Source organism: Terrapene carolina, unplaced genomic scaffold, assembly GCF_002925995.2.
Source record: "Terrapene carolina triunguis isolate 2854851 unplaced genomic scaffold, T_m_triunguis-2.0 Scaffold58, whole genome shotgun sequence".
Classification (NCBI taxonomy): domain Eukaryota; kingdom Metazoa; phylum Chordata; order Testudines; family Emydidae; genus Terrapene; species Terrapene triunguis.
The window spans coordinates 42,316,263-42,337,233 of record NW_020664409.1 but is presented as its reverse complement, the minus strand read 5'-3'; the positions used below and the strand labels follow the sequence as shown (position 1 = coordinate 42,337,233).

Genomic DNA, 20,971 nt, shown 5'->3' with positions numbered 1-20,971 from the left:
ATATACATTGATAGTTCCCATTGGCTTCAGTAGCAGTGACATACAAGTCTGAGAGCAGAATTAGACATTAGCATTTTAGAGAGCTGCTGCACTCACTCTCCAAAGGGAAGCTGCTCACTGTCTTTATAAAAAGGGTACTGACACAACATTTCCTAGTGCATTATCTGAAGTGACATGCTACAACAGCAGTAGGAAAATCTGCAAGTAAAAACATAACTGAAAAAGGTGGGCACAATTTAGTAAGAAACTCTATACAGCTTATTTCTGACACGTTTTAAAAAATGGAAGTTACTTACCTGTAACAGAAGGTTCTTCAAGATGTGTGGTCCCTATCTGTATTCCAACGTGGCTACACATGTGCTGCATGTTTATGAGACTGGAAATTATTTCACGTAGCATCTATTATTCTGTACCTGCACCCTGGATCTCCTTGTATAAGGGGAGATGTGGACCAACTGCCTCTTCAATTCTTTCTCTACCGTGAATCTAGTCATAATCCGAAGCAGAGGGGAGGAGGGCAAGTAGTGGAATAGAGATAGGGACCACACATCTCAAAGAACCTCCAGTTACAGGTAAGTAACCTCCATTTCTTCTTCAAGTGCTGGTCCTTATGTGTGTTCCACACAAGCAGTAGTCAAATATCACCCTCTGAGGATGCAGGTGGCACAGTTATCTGTAGCATTGCAATTTTAATGGCTGCGCTGGCAGAAGAAACTTGGACCAAAGCATAATGTTTTGTGAAAGTGTGGATGGAACTCCAGGTTGCTGCCTTACAAGTATCCAGCACTTCTCAAAATGTTGCTACTGAGGTTGCCGGTGCTCTAGTGGAATGGGCCCTCAGCCCATCCAGGGGAGGTAAATGTGCTGATAGCCAAGGAAGATACAGCCAGAAATCCAGGGCTCTGAGCAGATACTGTTTGTCCCTTACTCACTTTGTTATACTAACAAATAGTCTAGGTGATTTCTAAACAGGTTCGTTCTTTTAATGTAGAATACCAGTGCTCATCTGTCATTGAGAAAGTTAAGTCTCTTTATCTCACTGGAGGCATAAGGCTTCAGGAAACATAGCAATAAGTTAATTGATTGATTTATGTGGAACCTGGAAATTACATTCAGCAGGAACTTTGTATGGAGGTGAAGGGACACCTTCTCTTTATAAAATGTGGTATATGGAAGATCGTCCTTGAGGACTCTCAGTTCAACCACCCTCCTGGCCAATGTAATGGCAAGTAGGGAGGCAACCTTTAAGGACAGGTGAGATATCAAGCATGTGGCCAATGGTTGGAAAGGTGGCCCAGTAAGTGCTGAAAGTATGAGATTGAGGTTCCACTGTAGCATTGGCTTTACTACTGGTGGGAAGGTCCAAGTCTGGCCCTTTAGGAATCTGTTGGTTACTGGGTGAGTAAAAATAGAACAGCCATCCACCGGAGGGTGGAATGCCCTGGTAGCTTGCTACAGTCCACTTAGCAGCAAACAGAAAGACCCGATGGTCTTGACAGTGAGGAGGTGGTTTAAAAGAGCAGGAATACCTGCTGTCTCCAATAACTGATTCTAATGCACCAGGTAGAAAAATGCCTCCATTTGGCTATGTAAAATTTGCTGGTAGAATCTTTCCTGATGCAATTAAGAATAGTTTGAATGGCCTCTGAACACGAGTGTTCTAGCTCTGATGTCCATCCAAATACCAAGCCATGAGGTGGAGAGAGTCCAGGTTGGGATGTCCGATACTATCATTCTCCTGAGTTAGCAGCTCTGGGAAGGGCTGAATGCTGAGTTGCTGGATTGACATTCGTAGGAGGTATGGAAACCAGAATTGTCTGGGCCAATTCGGTTCAATGAGAATGACTTGTGCTTTGTCATGACGAAGCTTCTGTAGAACTTGTAGTAATAGCGAGATTGGAGGGAAGGCATTCCTCAGGTGGCCTGTCTAGGGAAAGAGAAGGACAATGCCCCTGGAGTCTAGACTTTGTGCTGCTCTGGAATAATAGACACTGAGCTTCTTGTTTACTTGGGAGGCGAACAAGTCCCAAGATGGCATTCCCCACTAACTGAAAGTAGTTGTTGTCCAGCACTGAATTGTGTAACTTCCATTTGTGATCGGTAGCAAAGTGTCTGCTAGGGTTATTCGCCAATGAGTTCTGAGCACCAGAAAGGTAAGTGAAAGAAATTATTATGTGGTTACAGATGCACCAGATCCATAAGTTGACTGCCTCTATGCACAGTGAGAAGGACCATAGCTCTCCCTGTTTCTTTATATAGAAGATGATCATCATGTTTCCTGACATTATCCAGACATATCTAGCTCATATGAGTGGCAGGAATGCACTGCATGCCTGTCTGATTGCTCTTAGTTCCAAGAGATTGATATGTATCCTGGCCTGTCGAGATGACCATATACCCTGAACCATGTGATTGCCCATGTGGGCTTCCCAGCCTATGAGGTACATATCCATGATTATGGTCACATTGGGTGTAGCAGGTAGGAAACGGACTCCAATGCACATGTGTTTTGGATGTTCACCAGATGAGAAAATCCCTGGCACTGTGGTGTTCATGCTGTGTCTGTCTGGTATATATACTGACCTGAGCCAGGCTTTTAGACAAGGGAGCTATAGCCTGGCAAATGGTATTACGTAAGTGCAGGAGGCTTTGTGGCCCAGCTGAGAAAGACCTGGACTATTATTTGGGGTTTGTGAGAGACTTGGTTTATCACACTGTTCATGGCATGAAGTCTGTAGGTATGCTCCTGCTGCAGTCAAGTTCAGGGTTGGCCTTATAAATTCTATGAGTAATGTGGGAGCCAGAGCAGACTTTTCCATGTTTAGGCAGTTCCCCATGGATGCCAGGAGGCAAAGCAAGGACAAAGTTGCTCTCTGGACGTCCAGACAGAATCGACCTGTTAGAAGCAAGTTTTACTCCTGAGGGAATTCTGTGCCAAAAACCCCCCAAATTTTGCACACAATATTTTAAAATTCTGCAAATTTTATTTGTCAATAAATAAATTTGGAGGCTTCAACATGGCAGTAGGGAGCACAGACCACTGGTTGCCCAGAGGTGGGAGATCAGCCTTCATCTTCTCCTTTTTGGGGGAGGAACTATTAAATACTTGGAATAGAGCCCTTTCCCTCGATGCTCTTGGGTCCAAGGTGGGAAGGAGCAACAAATAGTGCACTTGGTGGAGACATGTACCTCCCCCAGTCAGTAAAGTCAGTTTTTAAATCCTGGGATTCTGGGCATAGTCCTGCTCCCAAAAGTGGGGACAGAGAAAATACTAAGCTACATTAACTAGAAGAATACTATAGAAACCACGATAAAACCACTAACAAACTGTGTACAATTATATTTACAGAGACAAAGGCATTACAAGGGTAACTCCAGACACAGAGGATTAGGATTAAGGCCATAAAACAGTAAGAAGGAATTGGAGAGAGAGATGGTCTGCACCTCTCTTATACTGTTGGCACTGAGCATGAGGAGATCCTGGGGACAGGCGCGGACAGTCACTACTTGCAAGTATTTCCAGTCTCAGGCATATGGTGCACATGCGCACACATGTGTGGACTACAAATAGGGACCAGCACTCAAAGAAGAATCTATAATTATTTGCATATTAAACTCCTCCCCATCTTCCTGGTGTGGAGTTGCAGGGATGAAGGTTTCCTTGCCACCGCACAGCAGGCCAGCTTTTCCCCAACCTAGGCTGGCCTGCGTTGAGGCTACCATCCCAATCCTGATGGCAGCAGATATTTTTGGGTGGATATAGTATTAAATGTTTAGTCAGGCAGAAGAAAAGAGCTATATGCAACTTACCTGCTTCAAAACTGGCCATACTTTGCTCGGAGTTAGAGATAATGGCAAAAATATATAGACACAGGCTTAGACATGGCAGAAGACAGCCAGATTTAAGAAGAATGGCTGACTTATGTACAAATGGGCAACTGAAACAATGCTCCTCCTCTGATGGGCTAATAAGCCATTTCCTATTTTTAACTGTACCACCCCCGTTTCTCACTTACACAATAAACTGGAACTGCACATTACGTGCCACCACAAAAATTAATTCCTTGAAAGGAGAAAGCTTCTAAATCACTGGTATGGCTAGGTTTATGTACCATCAACAAGTACAGTACTGACTATTAAATAGTGTCACAAACCAGTATGCACGGTAATTTTTAGCCAAGCAATTATTTACAGTACTTTGCCATTTAACATTCCTAGAAAGAATGTTAGCAATTCCATGACCCACCAGCACAGGGAAGAGTCATGTCTTGAAAGCACAAACATCCACTCTTTGGATTAATGTTTTAAAGTATCTGCTTCTGCTAAAGTGGTTAGAAAATACTAAATGCATTGGGCTGTGATTTAATTTAAGCAGATCAATGTCCCTCTGCTAAAGAACCCCCAAAGGTGCCAAACCTGCACTAACCGTGAGGGGTTGCTCTGGAGCATGTTGACATACAACCCGATGAGTACATGTTCATCGGCCAGCCTGTCTGCAACATCGAGGCTGTACTGTAACCTGAAACAGGGTTGGGGGGAAAAAGGGTGTGATCCGGACAGACAGAGAGAAATAAACAGAAAAAGCAGGAGCAAGTAAGACTGTGAAATGGGAATTTAAGAATGAGCAATAAATGTTCTTAGAAAAAAACGAAAGCGTTGAAATTTTTATTTACTCTAGTTGTTTAAAATGGTACAATTCAACTTGATTAGGCAACGGATCCTGCAAGATGGGGGGAACCTGCTAAAACATGCAGAACACCTTCAACTCCTGTTGAAGTCAATGGGAGCTGAAGGAGCTTCAGCACCAGGCAGGATCACGCCATGTGTTAGTCCTATAAAGACAATTACTTTAAAAATAGTACAGATTATGAAGTTTGCCAATTTTAATATATTATAGGTAGTATATATGTAATATACATTATATGGATAATAACAATAATTTATGTAGTATATATACACACACACGTATGATTAACAGATTGAAATCAAGAGTAGGTATGTCTGAAAGTATCAGATCATGATAATAGGTATATAAATATATGCATTTAAACAAAGCCTACTTAGATCAGTGGGTTAGTTAGGCTATAGAGATATTATAATTTTCTTGTGAAAAAGTGTATAGATTAAAAAAGTGGGGGAAAGACAGAAGAATTTTTTCTGTAGTTGTGTTAGTGCAAGCTACTAACATACTCTCTAACTTACCCTTTGCCTTTCAAGAAAGCTGGAGCAGCCCTAGCCAGCAATTTGTTCTGCTCTACTTCATTATTCTTGTAAGGAGAGCTAGTTAATAAGACAGGAAAACTATGAAGAGGGTAAACAATGATGACTGCAGTTCATTAAAGAAGAGAGTTCAGAGAAATTCATTCAAGAGCCTTGAGCTGAACCAAAAGCCAGAAGTTTGTTGAGGTTCTTCCCTCTCTAAACTATAATACCTACAGCAAGGGAAGAACCTAACAAAACAAGCTTCAATCAAAAATGGCTGTTTGGAGGCTACTGTAGTTTCAGGTGAAGTTTGAGCAACATACTTGACGCTGAATCTTAGCATACCAAGCCTTTACATCAAGCGAGGAAAACTCCCCTAAAATGGCCAGGGTATTTCTAGTATGATGGGGGAATTTCTGGGATGATTCCTGTTGAATTAAGTTTTCTCTTTATTTGCTATTATATGTGGAGCATATGGTGGAGACATGCACCTCCCCAAGTCAGTAACGGTAGCACTGGTGGTTGTCACTGATCAAGAAGGAGGGAAGACAGGAGTCAGTTTTTAAATCCTGAGATTCTGGGCATAGTCCCACTCCCAAAAGCATTATGTGTGGATCTCAAGGTGGAAGTAACCAAGGAAGTGTGTACATCTAAATTGAATCTGTCATTCTGTGGGGTAGCTCCAATTTAATTTTTAAGAAGCACTATGTTCTTTTTATGCCCTCAAATATATTTGTTATTTTTCATTATAATCCATTTGTCAGTCATGCTTTCTTTTTAGGTTTAAGTATTTAAAGGGTCACAGTAATTTCCTGATGCTGAAATACTTGAGTGACTGGGGAAGAAAAGATGATACTGGATAAAAATGGAGAGATTTAAATCTTAGTTCATCTCTCATGCTGTTGCATTTTTTGTGAAAGTTATTTCATTTCTCTCTCAATTTTAATCAGTCACCAATCTTCTTTGGGGTCTGGCTACTGACATTCAGGAATCTTCTGACCAAAGACTGTCTGTGTCTCTGTGTGAGTAGTGCACTGCAGGGATTTCTCCAAGAGCAACAGCAATGCTACTCAAAGGGTCAGCTGCTTGTGGTACATCTGAGTTGACAAAGTTCTGATGATCTGGAGAGTAAAAATATCAATTGTATCACAAATTAATCATTCCCTGAGGCTGGTCTTATCCCTCTCTGCCACAACTCTAGCAGCTCCCATACGGAAGTTTAAGTCATCATTCATTAATAGTGTTTTCAAAGGATTACAATGAAGGAGTGGCCCCAAGGACCCTAACTTCATTGCTTTATGACAGTCTGAATAGGATCTAGATCAAGTCATTTGTGCACAGCAGGAAAACTGTTTGCTATTTATTTATGTTTTTACACAATCCCCATCGCGGTATGTATAAAGAACTAACATAAGAACGGCCATACTGGGTCAGACCAGTCCATCTATCCCAGTATCCTGTCTTCCGACAGTTGCCAATGCCAGATGCTTCACAGGGAATGAACAGAACGGGCAATCATCAAGTGATCCATCCCCTGCATCTGGCAATCAGGCTTGGAGACATCCAGAGCATATGGTTGCATCCCTGACAATCTTGGCTAAGAGCCATTGACAGACCTATCCTCCATGAACTTATCTAATTATTTTTTGAATCCAGTTATAGTTTTGGCCTTCACAACAGCCCCTGGCAACAAGTGCCACAGGCTGACTGTGTGTTGTGTGAAGTACTTCCTTTTGTTTGTTTTAAATCTGCTCCCTATTAGTTTCGTTGGGTGACCGCTTGTTCTTGAGTAATGTGAAGGAGTAAATAACACTTCCTTTCTTACTTTCTCCACCTCACGTATGATTTGATAAACCTCTATCACATCCCTCCTTAGTCGTCTCTTTTCCAAGCTGAATACTCCCAGTCTTTTCAATCTCTCCTCATATGGAAGCTGTTCCATACCCTTAATCATTTTTGTTGCCCTTTTCTGTCCATGTTCTTATTATCTATCCCCTTTCCTAATGGTTCCTAATATTCTGTTACCTTTTTTTTTTTGGATTGCTGCTGCATACTGAGTTGATGTTTTCAGAGAACTATCCACAATGACTCAAAAATCTTTTTATTGAGTGGTAACAGCTAATTTAGACATTTTGTATGTGCATTACTTTGCATTTATCTACATTGAATTCATCTGCCATTTTGTTGCACAGTCAACCAGTTTTGTGAGATCCCTTTGTAACTCTTCGCAGTTTGCTTTGGACTTAACTATCTTGAGTAATTTTGTATCATCTGCCACCTCACCATTTGCCTCTTTTACAGATCATTTATGAATATGTTGTACAGATCCATTATTTCTCTCTCTCCATCTTGAAAACTGACCATGTATTCCTAGCCATTGCTTCCTGTCTTTTAATCAGTTACTGATCCATGAGAAGACCTTCCCTCTTATTCCAGGACTGCTTAGTTTGCTTAAGAGCTTTTGGTGACGGACCTTGTCAAAGGCTTTCTGAAAGTCCAAATATACTATACCCACTGGACCACCCTGGTCCACATGTTTGTTGACTCTCTCAAAGATTTCTAATAGACAGGTGAGGCATGGTTTCCCTTTACAAAAGCAGTGTTGACTCTTCCCCAAATCGTGTTCATCTACGGGTCTAATAATTCTGTTCTTTACTATAGTTTCAACCAAAATTCCAGATAAACCTTGGAAGGCTACAATTTTCACTGCATTTCATTTCCAGTTATGGAAGAAAAAATGCATTAAAAAGGACAGAAATGGTAGCATACCACTCAATAACTCAAAAGATGAAGCATTCATCTATTACGGAAAACTAAACTCTCTGCTTTCACCAACTTTTCCGCCACCCCTTTTGCCAGTCATCTTGACAAAAATACATATTTGCACTAGCTCTGCCCTTCATCCCAACTCTTTTTAAACTAGATATCTGAGAAAATTAAGGATGAAATTCTGGTTCCACTGACGTCAACAGCAAAACTTTAATTGACTTAACTGGAGACAGAACTGCACACTAAGGGTTTTACCGTTCACTGGGTCAGATATAAGAAAAGCAGCATCAAAGCAATGACAATGAGCAATACTGTTCCAAAATGACTATACAACAGGCAGGTCCTGGCACTAAAACACACCAATGAACATTTTATGACAAAGGAAAGAACAAGAAAAAATTCCCCTTCTGAGGTTCTGAAAGATGGCAGCTAATTGTAAATATTATTTTTATTAAAAACATCTAGTAGAACATCTGAAGTGAATCTTTTAGGGCCAAACTGTCAGCTCCAGCTTCCAGTTCTGAGTGCCCACGATTGGGTGGACAACTGATTCTGCCTACAAAAGCAAACTTACACTCACTTTGCGGAACATCTGAAATGGCAGTAACTGATATTGCTAGAGAAGTCCCTGACCCTCCCTTTTTACCCTTCTGGTGGGAGTAACCCTGGGCAAAGCAAACCAATAGATCAGCCTTGCAAAATTCTAGTGACCTTCTGCCCTGGGGGATTTCTAGCCATGACATGGTGACATGACTTCTCCATGCACTGGCTCTGTCTAGATGACAAAAAGATACTTTTTAAAATCAAGTAGCTAACATTGTTTGAAACATCAGTTAAACACCCCTCAGGGGTGAGATTCTGTGCTTCGTCACTAAGAGGGGTAGCACAAAACTTGCAGTCCAGGGTGGCTTGAAGCCATCTTTGTGCTCTCCCAATACTGGACTGCTCCAGGGGCTGGAGAATCCTCCAGTGCAACTTACACTCCCCTGAAGGAAGTTTGTCTAAGTTATAGCAGCCTGTCTCTCGCTGCCTATGGACCACAGCACTGACCAAAATCTCTGCAACGCTACATGCTGCAGCCCAACCCTTGATGCCCTTCCTGTCCCAGGGCTTGCCAGAGAGTCCACAGAAGACTCTCTTATTCAGATTATCATCCATATAGAAGTATAATGCTTTAAAAAGCACCACACAGCCCCCAAAAAGAGTCTTTTAGGGCTGAACTTTCAGCTTCTGAGTGCCCACTATTGGGTGCACAACTGATTCTGTCTACAAAAGTGAGCTTACACCCATTTTTTACAGGGAAATTGGGCAGATGGATGCCCAGCTACATGATTCATGAGCCAGACATGAGATTCACAAACACAAAACAGATGTCTCCTATTTTTGCATGTGCAAAATGGGTAAGCAGACTTAGAGGCTGTGGGGGATACTTTCACAAGTGGCAAAGTGGGACCTTATATCAGTTCAGATAGGCAAAGTGCAGGTGAACTCCACTTCACCTCCAATACATCCTTTCTGACTACAACAGGATCAGGAGAGGCAACTGGCAGAAGAACAAGTTTTGTCATTTTATACTAGCTGAGAGCTCCCCTATCCCAGCAGAATTCTCAGCTGGCCAGTTAGGGCCAGATTCTGCCACTTTGTGTCCCTTCTTACTCAGTGCAAAGTGGACAAAAGATAGGGAGAGAACCTGGCCCTTTGTTTATAGTCAGTTAGTGCCTGGTCCTGCAAACACAAAGACACACTGAAAATATGCATATTTGCAAGAGTGAAGTTACTCATGTATTTAAGGATTTGCACAAGAAGGCCTATGGTTAGTTTCCCACATATGTGAGGCTTTTACACAACAATGGGAAGAGAAAAACATTTATAAAAAGAAGAAAATGTAATTGCAAAATCACAAATAACGGCTGTGGAACACAAGGGTAAAAGAAAACCAAACTTCTAAATCTTTTTAAATTCGCTAGATTTCAAATTAGTTGTGTCCCCTCCCTTATTACACAATCACATATGTTTTATCAAACAATACAGTACACTACACAATCTTTCTATCACTTTCCATTCATCTTGGAAGTACTGTGTTCTGTTCTGCATATGCTAGACAAATATAGGACCTAGATAGCCTCTCATCTATACATCTATTGAGAGGGATGAGAGGCTATCTAGGATGTGTATTTATCTAGCATAGATATCTTAGTACACAGTATGTATATACAGCCACACATCCACACACTTCAACTCTCCGAATCTGCTCATATAAATTTAGGAGAAAAGAGGGAGCACCGGGTGTGTCAGTGTGAAGAAGCAGGAGCAACAATGGAAGTTGTGAAATTACTGGAAATACAGTACTTAATAAATATATACACGTGCTTGAGAACTCCAGCATACCGTACGTTATAAAGTATAGCTAAGAACATTGAATACAAAAACAGAGTTTGCGAAGAGAGGAAAATGAGTTTTCCACCAAAAGGAGGAGGTAAAACCTCTAATTCTGAGCAGAAGTAACTTCCTAGATGATCTCACATCTACACAGATGGCACCATTTTTAGGTTGTATTTAGCTATATACACAATCAGAATTTACAAACCTTTCCATCAGCAGGCTGATTGTTGGCCAATTTGACCAGAGAATTTGAAAGAGGATTCCCACCCTCTGCTGAACAGAACATATGAAGACTGTATATAGTTCAAGTGACCAGACCTCCAAAAGGAGGTAACTCAGACATTACCAGTAGCCAATCTACCTTAGCCTAACCTTCGTGTGTACTTGCACATGTCTGTACTTGACCTCATCTGCCCCAATTCCTTCTGCCCAGAGGGCCTATCCAACACCTTTTATATCCTGTCTGGAGTTAACAAGAGGCACCTGCCACTATGACTCAACAGTAATTACCCTGTGACTTCATACAGGATTCGGGCAACTGATATCACCATGAAAAGTTTTAGTCTGACACACATTTGCAGCCAATTTAAAATTAATCATGTGTTGACTAGCTCCTATTCACTCCAGTCCTAATTTTTTTAAAGAAGGAACAACTTACTGGGGGGAAAAAATGTAGTTAATCATTCTGGTACTTGCCCCTTCCCCAAGCCCTGTACATTGATAATTCCAGGGAAACAGATACATACAGAGAAAGAAAGAGCAAGAGAGAGCTATTGCACCCCTCATCAGGGTATCTGAACACCTTGGATCAGCACCAATAGACCGCAGATAGAGTGCAGAGCTACCCAAAGGAAAAAATAGATTTTAATTAAGTTGAAGCAGTGTTTAAAGTTATCCATCCTGAATTGGCCAACAGGCTCTGTAATGCCCAACTTACTTATTTTTACTCTAGGTCAGATATTCAGTTCATTGAATTTATATGGGTATTTCCCACTGTATATTAACATTTCCCTGATTACTGCACTACAAGTGAAGCCACTACATTGTTTTGCAGCCCTCCAAGTAGCCCCAGATCACAAAGAAAGAATGTTAGCCAAGCAAGGAAAATATAGGACTTGTGGTTTTAATTATTTGTAAGTTGGCAGCACAACTAATGACTCTGTTTATATCAGATGGTCACAGATGTGTGCTTGGTTATTTGTTCCCTGTTTTAAAATATGGTATTTGAATGTGGCTCCTGCACTGCACAAAGAAGAGTAAAAAAATTAGCTGAGCAGTTTATTTTTGATACCCCCAGTGGTGCTGTTTGTAGCTATAAAATGTATCTTATGTCTCTTATAACAGATTTCACAGCTGGCATAAGGCCTCCTCCTGCTGTTGCTCTCACCTGGCCATTGTGGCCCAAACTAGGACAGTTTAAATGAACAAGGAGAAGCAGTGAAATCTAAGAGGGGCTTTTGTTCTGGGGTGGCTTAGAGAAACTAACAAACAGATCAGGTGAAAACAGGTTGACTCAAAAACCTGAATCTGAACACCTCTGAATGTTGGGAAAGCTTGATTATGAATCCAAACTTCATGGCTCGATCTCATCTCAAATAACAGACAATGAAAAACATCCATTTTATCTTTCAGATGTTCTTCATAATTTTTCTTTAACAAAGGTTCGCTCCTTCCGAGTGCATTTTCTCTGTCTCATTTAATCCAGCAATTATGATGACAGTGATGAATGTATGCTGCCACATTCATTTCCATAAGCAAAGGACTTTGATGTCATGCACTCAAGACTCTAGATGCACTGGTGGATGGAGCAAACTGGGAAGCTGGCTGTGAAGGAGAATGCTTGCATACTAATACAAATATTTGAAACAATTGCAAAGGGAATACTGAAAATGACTGACAATGTAAATTGCCTTTTGTAAAAATGATCTACTTGTGTGAAAATCTTTCTTCAAAGTTACCAAACTGTCTGAACCAGACCACAAAACACATTAAAGTGACCGCAAATTGTACCCTGTGGAAAACGCAGCCAGGATAGCTTTTAGGGTTATGATCAACTAAAGATTCAATGGTGAGTTTGTACAATTTTGATTGGTATTCAGAAAAGCAGCGTCTCAGCACCAACACTTTCTCCCTGAAGAATAGCTGATGCTCAAGGACTGATTCAGAAAATAGGAGAGGTGACTATACTCCACAGAAAACAACTTGGGAGACTGGTCTTGCCCAGCTGCACCACTTCCTTCTTTTGTACCAAATGAAACAAAGCCTCATTCAGACTCTTAAAATGAGAGGGAATGGTGAAGAAGGGTGTGGTGATCAAGCACCTGGGCCTGATCCAAAGCTCAGTGACTTTAGTGGAAAGACTCCTATTGATTTCATTAGGATTTGGATCACGACCTTTGTGGACCAATTTGACAAGGAACCCAAAGTATTCCTTTTTGGTGCAATGGGGGAGGGAGGAGAAAGGGGTATTGTGGAATTGATCCAAAGCGGTCACCAGCAGCAAAAACCCTGGAAGAGGAAGAACAGGATCATTGTGAAATTTGGGATGGTTTTCAACCTGTTATATGTTTCTCTTTCAGGCTCCTGTTGAGTGTGGAAAAGCAGCGGTACATAATGAAGATGGAAATGTAAAGGTGTATAGGTCCGTTTGAACAAAAACCATGTCTAGTACATATTCCTATTTAGAGTTATTAAAACATTTGAAAGATTTGTGCTGTGCAAAAGCAAGACAGCTTTGCAAAGTCTAAGGCCAGTGTGAAGTTTAATCAAAGTCTAATTAAAACCACGTAAGTCCGCTATCCCTACAGGATCCTCCTTTAAGAATATCTTTAGCAATTTAGCAGAATTACCAATGATTTAGTGCATCAGCTACTGAACTACAGCGATTAGTGGTTTAGTGTTCTCATACTGACCGTGAATTGTTGTGAAGCTGATTTACATACAGCTTTATAAGAGAATGCTCATCAGCTACAGGACTGGCTACATTTATACCCTCAAGTAACCTGAATAATTCAAACAATGAAACCTTGTTAATATCCTACGCAAATACACAGAGTAGCATGCTGACAGTGGATTCAGTGTGTTCAATTCACAGCCATTTTAGATAGAATACCGTTTTTTAAACAAAATAAAAAGATATGATTCAAGTGAATTAGGGTTGAAAACAAAAATAATTAGAACAAGTTGCAATGCAAAAAGTTACAAGAGGATTAATATATGATATTATTTTACATTTCAGGGCACTGTTAACTCTAAAATAACCAGGAATGTCCATGGCATCACAAGAACATTTCATAACGGAAAGATGACATATTACCCACCTACCAGAAGGTCTGTCTATCTAGAGCTCTGGCTTTTAAAATTCCTCATGTCCCGCAGGGCATTTTCCATTGATAAGTCCTGATTTCATGTGCAAAGGACACTCCCTCCCTCCAGGAGAAAAGGAATTCTAAAGTGCCAGAAATGTACCTTCATTTGATCCTGATATTTAAAGACAATGACTTGAATTAACAAAGAAACTAAAGCAAAAAAAAATGTATCAGTAATTCTTTGTGTAAAATTAAACACGTAGCACAATAAATACCACTGTAAGTATTGTAACTAAAAATCATCTATTGGGCGCCTGTCTTATAATAGTACGCACACTGTGTTGCTCATTGAGCATTGTGATTTCTTGGAGGCTGCATACATTTTAGTAACAATGGTAGTTTATAGGTAACAAAAAGTTAATTATTAGGGGAGCAAAACATCTTTATTCTAGACACTATATTGTAGTGTGGTGTACTATGGCTTTGTTTTCAGTCCTGAAAGAATAACCATGAATACCCATGTTACCAAGATTATAGTTGGGAATTTTAGGTCTCTGAAGCACTTAAACATAAAGCAAGAGCAATTCAATCAGATGTAGCCAAAGGTTACACTATGCTTACCTTCTCCATTAGAGTGAGGAGTGCTTCTCTTTCCAGTATCTTGACTATGACCATTTACTTATAGGTTTTTTTATGTAGACTGTGTAATTGGTAGCAAATGCTGCAAACTTATTTTGACTGCTTGGGCGTATAAAGGTTACACACACCTTTTCTCTGGGAATAGGGCCACCCTATTTCAAGACATTTCTTTGTTGTGGCCTTTAATGAATCTCTGATTTGTTTAACAGGTGAAGGAATGTCTCAACATCTTTCCAAACAGTGACTTAACATGTTCCTGCCGTCTACTGGCTGGATGAGTGGGCCAATTAGAAGCCTTGAGATCACTACCGTATTTGCAGAGTAGTACCAATGGTTAAACCACATTTCTGGGCCATAGAGGGATTGAGTCAATGTGTGGCTGCAGTTTTATTCTATTTGGTATTCTGTGTTACGAGGCTTTGCAGTGAATACTATAAATGAATTTATGAATCAAGTTCAAATCAGGGGTGCTTGTCCCAGGTGGTCTCGACTCAGTCTCTACGCAAAAGAATTAATGGACACAAATCTGACATCAGGAATCATAATACTCAAAAACCAGTGGGAGAACACTTTAACCTGTCTGGTCATTCAATGACAGACCTGCGGGTGGCTATTTTACAACAGAAAAACTTCAAAAACAGACTCCAATGAGAGACTGCTGAGCTGGAATTGATATGCAAACTAGAAACAATCAATTTAGGATTGAATAAGGACTGGGAATGGCTGAGCCATTACAAACATTGAATCTATCTCCCCTTGTAAGTATTCTCACATTTCTTATCAAACTGTCTGTACTGGGCTATCTTGATTATCACTTCAAACGTTTTTTTTCTCTTATTTAATTGGCCTCTCAGAGTTGGTAAGACAACTCCCACCTGTTCATGCTCTCTGTATGTGTGTATATATATCTCCTCAATATATGTTCCATTCTATATGCATCCGAAGAAGTGGGCTGTAGCCCACGAAAGCTTATGCTCTAATAAATTTGTTAGTCTCTAAGGTGCCACAAGTACTCCTGTTCTTTTTGCTGATACAGACTAACACGGCTGCTACTCTGAAACCTGTCATTAATTATACAGTGTAGTAAAAATGCAAGGAATTCTTTTTCTTTTAGTTATCCTCCAAAGAGTTTCTGTGATCTAAATTAGAACACCAAACTCATTTCCATTAGTGAGATGGCTGAAATTTTAACTCAGATCCCCAAAGATAACAAGTTAGTATATTAACTTGTTAACGCAATGTACGCCCTCACATCCCAACTTCTACTTCCTGCCCAACACTGCCAAATGACTTAGGATCCGAGACCCAATTTTTAAACATCAGCTTCTAAACCAGGGTGCCCAATTCTACGTTTTAGCACTTACAATGAAAATTAGGCTCCCAAATGTGCATTGTAGCATCCTAAGTGCCCACGTAAGCACGCCAACGTGGAACTGGGTGCCCAAATTCAGGGGCACTCATTTAAAATGTGGCCTTCCCATCTGAATAACTGAAACTCAATCCACAAAAGGTTGGAATATTTCTGAGACAATGTTCTACTAACATTTTCATGGAGTAAAATGCAAAGAACCTAACAATCAGGGATTTATTTTCCATTCAAGTGAGTTGTTTTAAAGTAAGAAAGGATGAGCACTCACCTTCTGTTTGTGAAAGTATTTCCTGAGGGAACAGAGTGGGAGAATAGCGTATCATTCATGCTGGTTACAGGTCTGGGAGGCCTAAAAGAAGGCAAAATAACTAAGCATATTTTATTTGTATTTAACAAACCATCAGCAACAGTATTTACATATAGAGATTAATGATATTCTTGCTCAAGGTAAACTGACAGCAAATATCTTCTGCTATAAATAACCAATCACTCCAAACTAAAGGGTTATTTGTTTTTTTAAAAACGGGGGATAAAAAGCCATAACAGGACCAAGAGATAAATGAACATCGGATTTTTATGTTCTGAGGCACATTTTGAACAATTCTTTTTCCTACTCTGGCAAAATAATTTATTGTGCAGCATTTTTACCAAGCCCACTGAAATGCCCCATAAAATATAATTAGTACAAAAATGGTGAACCTCTATCAACAGTCTTTTAACCCCCCACCCCCATCTCAGACTATAAAATAATGTACTGTAATCACTTTAAAGGGACACTGTCAACATAAAAACATGACTTTTCTGCCTGATATTGTTTACTTACTATTAAAAAGAACAGGAGTACTTGTGGCACCTTAGAGACTAACAAATTTATTAGAGCATAAGCTTTCGTGGGCTAGTCTCTAAGGTGCCACAAGTACTCCTGTTCTTTTTGCGGATACAGACTAACACGGCTGCTACTCTGAAACCTTTACTTACTATTGTTACTGAAACTGAGATTAGAGAAAAAAAATTCTCAGCTTTTTGCAGTTTGTTTAATAGGAAAGATACTAATTGTCTGGGAATTTTAAACTGGAAATTTATGTGGTGCCAGTGAACAGCGGTATTAGTTAGTATTTCATATCAGCTACATGAGATTTATAGATGTTCTGCATTTTATTTTTTATCTGGACAATGAAAACACTGGACTATTCAAAGATTATTACACACTTGGTGCTGGAATCTGCTAAACATTCTGTGATCAGCAATGAAGATGTAATAAGATTTGTTACAAGTTTTTCTTTCCCTCCAAAAAAATGTACTAAAGGAGAATAAAATACTTACCAGGTATCTCTTTTGCAGCCAAAATGAAATTGAAAAAAGAGACCATTAATGAAGATGGCATTTTGAAATGAATATGGATAAAAACAGGCCATTGTCTTCTTGTCAATTCTCATATCAAGAAAACTGGCATTGAAACAAATTCAGGCTTTGCCAGGGTGAGCTCCTTAAAGCTACTGATTCACTCAGCTGAGTATTTGTCATCACTTTTTTCAAGTTCAGCTTTAACACCATGCGATTCCCCCTTTAGGACTATAATCACACACATTATTATTTCTTGCATCTTTGTGAATGGTCTGCAGACATGTATATTTGATACGTTTTGCCTTATATTGCAGTTTTAATTAGAAATGTTGAGTTGGGCCCATAACTTGAAAAATTAGACAGCTCTTTGGCTCTGGGTACTCCAAGGTAAGAAGTGAACAATGAAAAGAAGGGTTACTACCTTTTTAAAAAAAATAAATAAAAAAATCACAGCAATATAGAAGCTCTTTGTCCTTATTTAAAGTAGCACTATTGAGAACAGAGGACTCCTTTGTCATAGGAAGTCTACTATTAAATGTATATGGAAAAAATCCCTTCGCTTGAATTCTTGCCCAGATCTGTTTCTCTTGATACCTTTTATCTTCCATTACATTTAAAAATAAAAATCGTGCCAGCAAGAAGATATTCTCAATGAGTTACTGTAGCATATCTTTTCTCTCAGTTAATTTATGTGAATTACATTGTAGATCATGCTATTTCCACGACTTGCAGGTTTTTCATTCATGTATCATTATACTCAATACAGTTATATTGCTTTCAATCTAACAATAAGGAGAAACTGTGCCATAAAAATAAAATAGATGGTCTCTCATCCTTATATTCATTCACACTAAATTATATCTATGTATTCAGAAAGAAGACAAGGTCCCAATTTTACAGCAAAGATTTTGGAACAGATCCTATTCAATTATTGTATCTTTCTCTTCCCTATCTTTGTTTGAATTCCTTCATAATAATCCAGTATTTACTATGATTGCAGCATGTTATCTGCTATCTAAGAATATATATTTGCAGTGTTGCTGCAGGGTACTACAATCATGCTGTGAAACAGAATTAATTTTTAAAAGTTTTTCATTGTAGTTGTTTGCAGTGCTGTTGTAGCCATGTTGGCACCATGATAAAAGAGAGAGACAAGATAGGCAAGATAATATATCTTTTATTGGACCAAGTTGTTGGAAGTTGGTCCAACAAAAGATACCTCTTCATCTACCTTGTCTCTCATATCAGAATACAGGTAGATACTCCTACTGGAGCCAGTGTTAATGTCCCACAATGAAAAACTCTAGATAGCATGAGGAAGAGGCTTTAATTTCACTTTCATGACCTCTCTTTCTATCCCTCTGAAGTATGCCCAGTTTCTGCATGTGAAATTATTATCTATACATCCATGTCTCTCGGCTTTTATACCATGCCGATCACCATGGTATCTGAGTAAATCCATCTAATTCTGTTTCTTAGTACAATATGCCTCTATTCCATCCTTACGATAAAGCAGTACATTTATTTTAAGAGATAATCAGTTGTAACCATCACACAAAATTAAACATCTGTATGATATACCTCACATTTTAAAAAAGAGGGACAGTAGTGCTGCCTTGGAAAACTCCCATTATGACCACCCAGAGAATAACATCAGCATGATTTATTTTTAAAACATCTAAGCAGGCTAAGAGAGAGTTCCCACAGCCTTTATGGTTTTTGCCTGCACTGCTTCAGGCAGCAGCATGAAGGAGGTGGTTAAAAGACTGACTTTTTTTTTTAGAACGATTGCAGCACTTTTCATGAGAAGTATTTTAAAATAAATATTTTTTAAATCATTTCAGAACATCTAATTGCTTTGGAACTTTTTTCCAATTGTTACTTTAGTTTTGCTTTGAATTCCTGGGAAAGAGAGTCACTTTTAGGTCAAATGAGACCAAGAAAGCACAGGTCACCAGAGAAGCCAATGTTACCTAGCCAGATGACAATATATGATCTACTATTAGCGCAGATGATGAAGGCCCTTCAATGAATGCTATATCATCTGAAGTGGCAATTTCCCCATTGTATCCAAATCTAGCCTTCTTTCTGCTTTGAGCTCTTTGACTGCTAGGGAGGAAAGCATGACTAGTTTATATGAACTTTAAATAATAAAAGAGAGTGAAAGGGAAAACTTAGAGACAAACTACAGTATTGAGTAAATTAAAAAGGATCAATGAACTGTAATGCAAGATTAGAATAAGATGAAAATTCAGCTGCATTGTTTTAAGACTTTGGGTGAAATTCTGGTTCCATTAAGTCATTGAGAACTTTGCCATTAACTTCAAGAGGGCCAGGATTTCACCTCTTGTCTGGCACCTTAGTTCAAGACAATACAGTGTTATGTTGAAGTTTGGAGACTCCTGAGAATAAATCCAGAGAGCTGAATCATGAATAAATCTAAATGTACTAAACCATGAAAACGACACAAAATTTAAATACTTTCACATTCTTCTCTCCCCACTTACGACTGTGTCCCGTATCTGTGTCACCTGTATCAACATCATCCATATGTTTTTTCAATAGTTTAAATGTGGCTTGGACCACCAAGGTAAATTCACGCTAACAGAAAGCCCCTTCTTGTGATTTTATACAAAGCACTTGATTCATTGCATGAGACATGAAACAGCCATCATGCATTTCCTCCAGAGCCATCGGAGATACACAGTCTGTACATGTCAACTGGAACAAAGGTTACTTTCTCTACAGCACACAGATACTTACACAATATGAGCCAGGTTTAGAGGTTTTTCAGGCTGGTCAGGGAACATTGGGTGCAAAGGTTCACGGCTGGAAGCACAGCTTAAAGACTTGCTAAGTGCATTAGTTAGCTTCTTAGCAGGTGATTTCTGGGAGGAACAAGGAAGGTAAAAGTAATGTGGACAAGTAAGGTGCAAACGGTTGCTACATTGAAACTACAGGAAGTGCAGAACAAAACCTTACCACTTACAATCATATATTCTTAACTTTTTCCTCTCTCTATGCCTTTCTTTAAGGGTCCAATGAGCCAAAATCCATTTAGGTCAATGGAAAGATTCCCATCGTCTTCAGTGGGCTCTGGATCAGGCCCTGGGAAACACTGTTTCTTTGAAGGTAGTGGCATGCATACAAGCCAGTGCACAATATTCTTTCCCTCCCCTCCTCATTAGTGTTTCACTAGCTTCCTTCATTCTTTAGATGTTTTAAACTAAAGCTTCTCTCTTGTCTGCCTTAGAAGTTGCTGCCTCTGCTACAATAAGGGCAAATGCCATTTCAGACACAATACTGATGGAGTTTCATGGACTTGGAGACAGAAAGCTAAAAGAAAAGACTGATAAGCTTTCATTGCTTCCCAAAAAATTGAACATCTCTGCTCTCACTGTGTAAACAACAGGCATTAAGCTTTGAATCCTGGGATCCCACAAGTCTTCATAGGGCAACACAATGTAATGCTAGTTTTAAAGCACTAGGGCAGCTACATCTTCAGCTTTTATAAACATAATGACATCCTGTATACAGTGAAACTCTTTTACAGTGAAGTAATTCCCAGATAACAGTTTAATTCTAAGTGAAGAAAGGATGGCTGTGTGGCTGTAGCAATGGGCTGTGAGTTCTGGGTTCTGTTCTAGGTTCTGCAACAGATTTCCTGCATGACCTTGGACAAGCCAGTTAACCGCTCTGTGACTCAGTTTTCCATCTGTAAAATGGGGGTAATACTACTTTCCTATCAAAAAGGGATATCAAGCTTAATTTGCTAGAGTTTTTAAAGTGCTTTGAGATCTTCACAAGGAAGGTATATACCCTGTGACCAGGATATGAATTATTTTTATTATTGGAATTCCAAATTATACACGACAATAAATTTGAACAATTTAGGACTCTCACTCTACTTTATTATAAATGGAGTTTCACTCTGAATTCACCATAATTGAGTTCTATT

The 20,971-nt window shown here is 39.4% G+C and overlaps 1 protein-coding gene across 12 annotated transcripts in view; it reads right to left on the bottom strand.

Annotated features, from left to right (window-relative positions):
• DTNA (dystrobrevin alpha) overlaps nucleotides 1–20,971 on the bottom strand; it is a 229,987-nt gene that overhangs the window by 43,550 nt on the left and 165,466 nt on the right. For 6 of the 12 annotated variants that reach the window (XM_026661892.1, XM_026661871.1, XM_026661896.1 and 3 more), the window contains exons 9-12: nucleotides 19,777–19,901; nucleotides 15,938–16,018; nucleotides 13,266–13,355; nucleotides 4,427–4,519 (exon numbers count right to left, since the gene is read on the bottom strand). In XM_026661892.1, coding sequence (XP_026517677.1) covers nucleotides 4,427–4,519; nucleotides 13,266–13,355; nucleotides 15,938–16,018; nucleotides 19,777–19,901 — 389 coding nt within the window. Of the gene's footprint in view, nucleotides 1–4,426; nucleotides 4,520–5,202; nucleotides 5,281–13,265; nucleotides 13,356–15,937; nucleotides 16,019–19,776; nucleotides 19,902–20,971 lie in introns of all 12 variants that reach the window. The other 6 variants (XM_024192855.2, XM_024192864.2, XM_024192865.2 and 3 more) reach the window with 4 other exon arrangements.